Source organism: Nelumbo nucifera, chromosome 2, assembly GCF_055504915.1.
Source record: "Nelumbo nucifera cultivar China Antique chromosome 2, China Antique-T2T, whole genome shotgun sequence".
NCBI classification, from domain to species: domain Eukaryota; kingdom Viridiplantae; phylum Streptophyta; class Magnoliopsida; order Proteales; family Nelumbonaceae; genus Nelumbo; species Nelumbo nucifera.
The window spans coordinates 47,852,582-47,862,061 of NC_142650.1; the positions used below are offsets into that span (position 1 = coordinate 47,852,582).

General features: G+C 40.5%; 1 protein-coding gene across 1 annotated transcript; it reads left to right on the forward strand.

The window, feature by feature from the left end:
- The first annotated feature begins 7,465 nt into the window (after positions 1-7,465).
- On the forward strand, positions 7,466-8,834 carry LOC104602497 (F-box/kelch-repeat protein At3g23880-like). Its single transcript, XM_010266211.3, has one exon. The coding sequence runs from the start codon at positions 7,640-7,642 to the stop codon at positions 8,738-8,740; it is 1,101 nt and encodes a 366-aa protein (XP_010264513.1). The 5' UTR covers positions 7,466-7,639; the 3' UTR covers positions 8,741-8,834.
- The last annotated feature ends 646 nt before the right edge of the window (positions 8,835-9,480 follow it).

The following is a 9,480-nucleotide window of genomic DNA, read 5'->3' on the forward strand; positions in this document are numbered from 1 at the left end:
TATCATATTTTGTTATTGTGATGGTAGCATTTTTCCAAGATAGAATTTCCTAGAAAGGAATAAAGGTAAATACATTACGAAACCTTCTAAATTCTTGAGATCACATTTTCTATCCATAGTCGCAAGACAATCGGCAGGAGGCCCCAATAAAATATGAACATGCAACTATTTGAAAGAGAAAACAAAAGATCATATCAAATGGTATTTGGGTTCAAACACCAAGGGCAATCCCGAAACCCCAATAAAATACAATATGCAAAAAAAAAAATCACATCAATTGGTGATCTTGATGGACCCTCGAGCTTCACCGAAGGTTATTTAAGGTGAGTTTTCCCTCTCTAGAAACAAAAACAACCATCAAATATTACGTCGTTTGAAAAAAATGAAACATAAATTTACTGTTCTTCGTTTTGGTGTAACCTCTACCTAAATTGGTTTCAAAAGCATTTTAGAGGTCAAAACCTTGGAGCTGGATATCCACTGTGACGGCATTACCTGTGTGTGCTGTCCCTCTCTTCTCATTCAGTCTCAAGGTAGAAGACAATAAACAGTGTCTTCTTTTCAAGAGTAGTTTTGATATTTTAAAAAGTTTTAAGTTGTACATGTCATTAAATATTGATATAGATAACTAACGGACTACTAACAACAAAGACTAAATTGACAATTTTTTTGAGAGTTCAGGTACTGTAGAAACTACCCCTAAAGTACATGGGTACTAATCTAGAATTTTCCCAAAATAAAAATTGTATTTGGCGTGAACTGAGACTACCTCTTTCTCCTTGTTTGAACTTCTTCCCCATTTCCATTCTCAATTCTCTCTCTCTCTCTCTCTCTCTCTCTTTCTTTCTTTCTTTCTTTTATTTTTTATTTTTTTTTCCTGCAACCAACCGTTGTTGGCACTCACTGGAGACCTCTCTCACCCACTACATACACTCCACTGCTTAGGGAAGAAGAGCCAGGGGTGGTTGAGGAGAACCATGGCCCCTTCCCCTACCCATTCCTTCCACCTTTTGGCACCCCTCAATAAAAAAAATCCAAGCCCCCCCTCCTTTATTTCTTCTTCCTCCCCTTTTAGGAATGGCAATGAGGTGGTGTGAGGCGAGTTTAGCATGCTTCATCCTTGACCACAAACTCAAATGCCCCACCCCATCCCTGCCCCAAAGTCCCAAACCCCATCAGGGTTAGAAATCCCATCCCCATCCCGGTTCCCACGGGGAAGGGGGATCCCCAAATTTGTCCCGCCCTTCCTCAGCCATTTCTACTTGCATACTTGCAAATTTATTTTTTATTTATTTAAAACTTGTGTAGAACTATATTATATTATGTAATATAATATAGCATAATATATATATATATATATATATATATATATATATATGTTTCAATGATCCATAGAACAACAGATCTCTCTCCCTCAATTGCCACATCACCGTCCACGTTAGCGCCATGTCATATGCGCATTTCGTGAAATGCAAAGCTGTTGGTATTCTTGCTTCCCCCAATGGTTCCTTACACAAAAATCCACCCATTTTTGTTTATCAGTGTTTTCTCGATAAACGGTCACACTAAACATGCATTTAAATTCTAATAAACGTTTATAGTGCCAAATGTTGATGTCACCTATATGGTGGCGTTTTTTAATGAAAAAACACTGGCGGTTCCAAACACAATCATATGTGGTGCTGATATGGCAACATTTATTGGAAAAACACCCACAAAACCAAATATGTGGTAAATTATGCTCCCTTCCCAAAATATTTCGGAGAAATATACTGCAGTCAACCTCATAATTATAAAATTACAGCCCCGATAATTTACTAGTAGCCCTTATAAACTGTATCCTGCCCATAGATTTAACATCAATCCACGGTGAGAATTCATCCCACCTGCATGAGTTAAGTTGAACAGTCATTCTCCCCAAAAATTTTGCTTCCTCCACTCCACTCGGATTTAATTTTATGCTAAAACCCAAACGGCAAAGCCAGAGCCAGTTGATAATTTCGTGATCTGCTGTTACATTGGGCTGCTGTCAAGTGTAAAATGCTTTTGATTTGGATTGGATGTGTGATATGAAAAAGTGGCCGTAGGTCAATTTCAACTTAGTCCGGATCACCTGTCAACAAAATCACTTTACCAACGTCATCTTACACCACACATCTCATATCTCATGCATTGATAAGTTCCAACTTTTATGGTGGACTCAATCTATATATATATATATATATATATATATACACACGGAATGGGTAGTTTCCCCGTTCAGAAAACGGAATTTACTCGTGCGAGTGGATAAACGCCTTCACGTTTTGAGACCTGTAGGCCAACAGGATCCATACAACTCAGCTTTGAGACCTTTGAGCTTGAATGGCGGCCTCTCTTCTTACTACTCTCAACACTCTTGTTCTCACCTAAATTCATGGCATTTTGTTGCTACTTCTGCAGTGCTGCTTATCGCTGGGAGCAGTCGAGAGAGAGAGCCCTTCCTTTCTCTCTCCCTCTCCCTCTCGTTTCTACAAGTTTCTAATTAGCGGCTATTATCTGACTCTTCACTCTTGTTATACTCCGGAGGGGGATCACACTTCGAATGTGTTGATCAAGTACATACTTCCAATAGTTTTGCTGCTCGGCTGTCATGGCTGAAGTCGCCAAACTCGTGGAACTTCTCCACGAAGAGAAGGCGCCCAAAGATCTCTTCAAGAGGCCTAACTCTGATTTTGATCAGAGCAGGTCTTGAGAAATTCTATTCGATCCTCGCAGGAGGAATTGAAGAAATCGGAGACGGAAAGTTAGGGATGGAGACCTGGAACCTGTTGCAGATTCAGGCAGTGGTATCGGTTGCCAAGGTATTCGTCTCCTTGATTTTTCAAAGAGTCATTTTTGTCTTGAACTTCTATGTTTTGATTGGATTTAAGTATTTGCCTTTATTTATGATACTCTTCGTATTCTTCTTCTTCTCCAGTGTGGGCTTATTGTTTCTTTTTTGTGACATTGCGAACAGTTGAAAATGCGGAGCCAATAATCGTTGCTATATTCGAGAAGTCACTCGAGTTCTCTACTCGTTGTCTAGAGAAATTGATGGCTGGAAATGGTGATTTTAGTCTTCAGGTATATAGCTGCCTTTTCGTAAGTCAGACTCAGTAATCATCTGTCGCATTTCACTCAATCATTGGGTTGCATATACGCTTAAGTGATGTAAATTGTTCTTCCACTTGACGAGAAATGGGAAGTTGTTTGATTGGAAATGATGACCCAAATGATTCCAGATTCTTTACTGGTGCCCGCCACATTTCATTATTTTTTTGGTTTTTTTTTTCCCGGCTGATATCTCTAGCTTAGTTGGTTTGCATTTGCATATAAAGGTCCCGTGGAGGTTATGGATGTCCGTCTTTGTTGATAACTTGATATATAAATCTAGAGCTTCCAGGTCTGCAGACGGGCGCCCCACAACGTTCTATAGCGCATCTCCGCCTTGTATTGGAAACATCTCCCGATGATGACATCATCGGGTCTTCTGGTATTATCATTAACATTTACGGCAGAGATGTATTGTTGGACATTGTGATGTGAACTCCTTAACAAAAGCTCCTGGTCTGCAGAGATGTGGAAGCTCATTCTTCATGTTGAACTTGAATATCTATGACATGTCATGTAGTAAACTATTTTACAGCTTTAATTACCTCTTTAGCTTTTGGGCCATGATTGAGGCTTCAAATGCTTTAGAAACAATACTTGTACCCTGAGTTATGCCACGTCATTTTAATTTTTGTGAAGGATGAAAGGACCATATTGTATTGTTTATTGTAGTATCAAGGGACAAAGAATCATTTTTTATTGTTTATTGTTGGAGTTTATTCATGAGTGATTTTTTTATGAGAAAAGTTTAATTAGATTTCATTAAAATAAAAGGGAGTACATGAACTGGGAAGAACCCCAAAGATTATAAAAAGGAGGAATCCTATCACTATACAGATTTTCTAAGCAAACACCAAATTTAGCTAAGCTATATGGCTTAACCAAGAGCAGCCAACACTTCAGCCTTAGTTGAGTCAGTAAAACCGATTGATCTGGATTGTCTGCTTAAGTTTTACCATTAGAACTTCATAATTAATCTGTACCATACATTGCCCAATTCAACACAATGTTTTCAATCCTTTTTTCTTGTTCCTAAGAATTTCTTCACTATTTCATACCCTATTTCTGTTATGTCTCTTGCCCCAGTATTCTCCAATGATGAGATGTGCACTATGATACATAACTACAATTCAATGATAGTCAATTATATATGAAATGCTGCTTAAACTTTAGGGATGAGGCTCCTTGAACTTTAGGGGCGAGGAAGATGAAAGTTGCATTTATCTTCGAATCCTTAGACATGCTTATCAAGTAATTTTTATTTGTGTACCAAAAATTCTGGTGGAAGGCTAAAGAGAATCTATCTGCTACAACAAAGTGAACAAACTGATCTAGTGCTTGCATCCATCTCTTCTGCTTCATGTCTTGCAAAAAGACTGCCGATTTCCTTTTTACTGTTACAAAAAAGTTTCAAAAGTACTATACAATGACCCCTTTTATTTTGTCTTTTTTTCTATGAAGTAGCTCTTTCCTATGTTTTGAAGTAGTTCCACTTCCTATCATGTGTTATTTTCGTGATGAATAACAATAAAATGTTATTAATTGTGGTAAAAAAATTTAACTACAACTTTTTTTGGTAGTCTAATTACTACTTGCCCTCATTTACTATTTACACACTACATTAGTTCAATACATCCCAATACAATTGATCACTGTTTTCAAAACCGGACTGGACGGTCGGACCGGAAAAATCGGCAACCGGTCACCTGATCAGTTCCATTTTTCTCTAAAACTGTTTTTTCCCTCAAAAACATTGAATTTGGTCAGTAAACCGCTGAACCAGTTGGTTAACCATTTGAACGATTTTGACCGTTTTCCAATTTTTTAATTTTTTTAATTTTTTTTGTCAGAACAGGTCAACCTTTCGAGTCGAACGGTCGGACCGTTTGAACTGGTAACCAGACCCTGGCTGGTTTGATCACCAGTTAATTTTTAAAAACCATGCAAATGATCCCTGCAGAAACCCTGCCTGACTAGGGAATCGACTACTTTGTTTGCTGGTCTGCAAGTCCAATGCCAATCCAAAAACATTCCCTTAGCTAGCTGTTTGATTCCCCTTAACGGTGTATGTATGTTGCCAAGTCCGGCTGCAATTGTACTTCAACCACCTCACCACATTTTTTGAATTTCCTTCAATCAATCAATAATTAGATCATTACCGTACAGTTGAAATGAATCCTGACCATGGATCGATACCAAATCTATGGGTAGGATGCGGTTTATAGGGGGTTACCAGTAGACTAGAAGGGGCTATAAATTCAGATTTCTAAGGGGCAGTACAGTCTACTTATCCCTTTTATAACCTACTCTCTCTACCTTAATTTTCAGAAAAGAAAAATAAGTTACCTTAATTTTCAGAAATACAAACTTATTTTTTTTTATAACCTACTCTCTCTCTCTCTACCTTAATTTCATAAATAACTTACTCAAAAAATAATTAAAAACCTATTTCTGCAACCACTATTATTAGATATAAATTTTAATTTATTTTAAGTAATTTTTTCTAAGATATTTTCACTAAAAATACCTTCTCGTCTTCTTTTTTTTCTATATAATAATTTAATTTCTCCAAACCCGTGCAACGCATGGCCCCTCCGCTAATTTTATGTTGAGATGAATGTATGGTGTCAGATCAAGTTGATAGGTGGGCCCAATTTTATAGTGAGATGCATGTATGGTGGGTGTTGGAACTAGGGATGGCAATTTTCCCCGTCCCTAACGGATACTCGGGCTCACCGACCGAGTGGGGCCAGGTATGGGGAGTGCTTTGACGGAGTCGGGGTCGGGGATGGGGCTAACATTGAATCCCCAATCGGGGATGGGGAATGCAATCCCCACCCCACCCTGGCCCCAATTAATATAATATGTATAATATATTATTTATATTATAATATTATAATATTATATATTATTTGATTAATAAATAACAATTTCAACTAACAATTAATTAAACATTACACAAATTACAAAAACTCAAAAAAGATGAAAAAGTAAAAGACTAAAAAGACAAACTTAAAACACTCGATAGACTCTTCTACTACCACTCGATAGATGAAGAAGAAAGAACAGATGTGGCGGCTGAAAGCCTGAAACTCAAAACCCTAGTATGGTAGTGCCCTACTCTTCTTCTTCCGTTGAGAGACTCTTCTATTACCATTCGACGGATGAAGAAGAGAGAACAGATGCAGCGGCTGAAAGCCTAAAACTTAAAACCCTAGTATGGTACTCTTCTTCTTCCGTTGATCTATTCTTCCTTTGTCTCTCTCTCTCTCTCTCTCTCATAGGTGAGGCAATGCCGCAACTCAAAGCCCGTAATGGTCCTTGATGAGGGTGGATTTGGCCCTCCAATGATGTTGTGACACATGGCACCTTGGAACAACTAGGTGACCTGGAACCACTTTGGCAACAACTTGCCTTAGCCAAGTTGATGGTGCCCCACCTGGCAGCCCCAAGCACAGCCCGGCGGCCTGGCCCTGGCGCGACCTGGCCCTGACGCGAACTGGTAGCCTAGCACAGGTGCGACCTGGCGACGTGGCACATGCGCCGATCTGGTGACTTGCAAGGCATGCTCGCCGACAAATTTGGCATGCATATCCAAACACTCCCACGATCCTTGGAAGTTGGCCTACGTGCCGAACGATCTGGAGGGTGGTCAACGTGCATGGCGGTTACCTCTAGGAATCTCAGACCAGTTAGACACGACCTCCCGGAGATCTCAGGGACGGTACATGAGCAAGGCCTATATAAAGGCACCAACCCCAATGACAAAAGGGGCAAGTGAGCAAGCTAGCAAGTCTCTAAAGAGCAACGAAGCTCATCAATTCAGCTCGCCACCAGGCAACTCGACACCTCACAGGCAGCCCTACACCTGGTCAGCTCGGCGCCTAACTGGCAGCTCGGCACCTCACAGGCAGCCCTGCACCTGGTTAGCCCGGCGCCTCACAGGCAGCTCAGCACCTAGGCAGCTCCACTTCGGCCTCTAGGTCATCGGCCACTTGGAAAGAGACCAAATGTAGAGGTACTTAGCCAAAAAAAATGATACGTGACGAAAAATCGATTCATCAGTCCTCTCTCTCTCTCAATGCTTTTGATTTCTGATTTTTGAAATCTCAAACAGATTAGATATCTGAATCTACTTCAGTGCAGATCTGAATCTATTTGCAAGTCGCAAGTCTGGAGTCTCTCTCAAGTTGGGGATTTGGGTCTCCGACGGGAAACCCATCCCCGTCGGGGTCGGGGACGGAGGGGAATTTCTTTCCCCAACGGGGATCAGGGACGGGGACAGGGGATGATTTGGGGGTCGGGGTCGGGGATGGGTAATGTAATCCCCGCCGTTGCCATTCCAAATTGGAACGTCTTTATCTCGTTAACAGAACGGATGGTTTTCATTATGACACGTACGTCAACATACATGTGATTCACTACTTAATCGATTGAATTCTAACACAATGATCAAGCAAACGAAGAAATTCAAGAAGCTCGAGGAGCCAGAGCCAGAGAGAGAGAGATGGCACATCTCCCCGAGAATGTTGTTTTTAGCATCCTCGCTGGACTTCCGGTTAAGTCTCTTGTAAGATTCAAATCTGTTGATAAACATTGGTGCATGTTGATCTCTGATCCCCGTCTCGTCGATTCGCACTTGGATCGGGCGAAGATGAGGAAGAAGAAACAGGGTCTCATCCTTTCAGGCAGAGTAGACGGCGATCGTTATAGCACCATACACTTCTTTTCTTTGAGGCTGAGCGAAGCTGGGGATGGGGTGGCGGTTCCCATCTACTCCACCACCGTCTCCCTCGGTAGGTACCATGTTTTACCTTCTTGTAACGGATTGATCTGTTTCTATAGTATCGACAGAATTTACATATGCAACCCAAACATAAGACAAATGGTGACTATTACCAGAAGCGATGTTGATTATGCGGCTTCTTCTTTGTCCATGAATATGTGTTGTGGGTTCGGCTTCGACTGTTCAACCAATCAGTATAAAATCATCAAATTGATGGAGTCTTCTTCGGAGCCACGACTCGGGGCCCAGGTCTTTAGTTTGGGTACTGGCGAATGGAGGAAGATAAGCGGCTCTCCTACCTGTAAATTACTACGTCTTGATTATCCCGTCTCTGTAAACGGCTTTTTCTACTGGATCACTGCAGCTTCTACCTTCTCAGAATTACTAGTCTCCTTCGACATCGGAAATGAGAAGTTTGAGGTGGTACCGCATCCCGAATGTCTTTCCACTAAGAAACGCCATTTGTTGTCGGTAGTAGAGTTGGGAGGGCATCTATGCCTGGTAGATTTGGATTTCGAATCGGAAGGAAACAGAAGGATGGACATATGGATGATGTTAGATGAGTGGGGTGAAGGCGAGGATCGTATTTGGGTGCAAGAAAGCATTGTTCATTCATCGGAAGCTCTGGATGCAGTTCGTCCGGTAGCAATTGTTGATGGGCAGATTTTGTTGCATGGGTTTATTAAGGGATTAGGCAATTTAATTTGGTATGACCTGCATTCGCAGAGCTTCAAGGATGCGGATGTTGAGGGGATCCCTTCGTCCCATTTCTTTATCAGTCCGCATGTGGAAAGCCTTGTCAGCGTCGGAAAAAAGATATAATGGACGCCATCCGTCTTTGGCTAGTAGTTAGTTTGCCAGGCGTAGGCCTTTTCATCGTATTATTATGGGAAAAGATTTAATTTGCTTGGCCTTTTCTTTCTGTTTTACTTAATTTCTTTAAGCTAACAGTAATGAAGAAAAGATTTAAGTAAAAAATGAAGAACCAAAATCTCAGGTATACTTTGGGTTCTACTCCGACCCAGAAGGCAAAATCAAGATTATATGCATTGAAGCCATTACTCAAACCATGAACCACCTTCTTCCCGGCCCGGGCCTCTCTCATATCTTTACATCGTACATCAGTTGTCGATTAAGAAGAATTCCATAGCAGCTTCGTAGCAAATGGACCGGATACAATCTGTCCAAACTCAATAGAAGCCAAATCTAGACCCATCTAATTGAAATGAAAATAGATCGCATTAGATCCAATCCGATCCAAATTGAGTGAAGCATTAAAAATTACAAAAAACAAAAAACCCCCAAAAACATCAAAATATATTAAGAAATTTACAGAAAAAAAATGCAGAAAACAACAAAAAGTATAGCAATAGAAAAGAAATTCGTGCGAGAAGAGGTTAACTTCTCTTTTGACTTTTGTCTTTGAATACAACAAGCAGGTTAAGGTATTCATACAGTAGAAGAGGTTAGCTTGGTCCAATCATCAATTAGATTAGATGACTACAATCATCTGAAATATACAATTTCCCCGAGCATTTGTAACAGAACTCCCAATGCTTTAA

Bases quoted from the DNA above. Each gene is read 5' to 3' on its own strand.
- LOC104602497 (XM_010266211.3), top strand. From the start codon at position 7,640: ATGGCACATCTCCCCGAGAATGTTGTTTTTAGCATCCTCGCTGGACTT.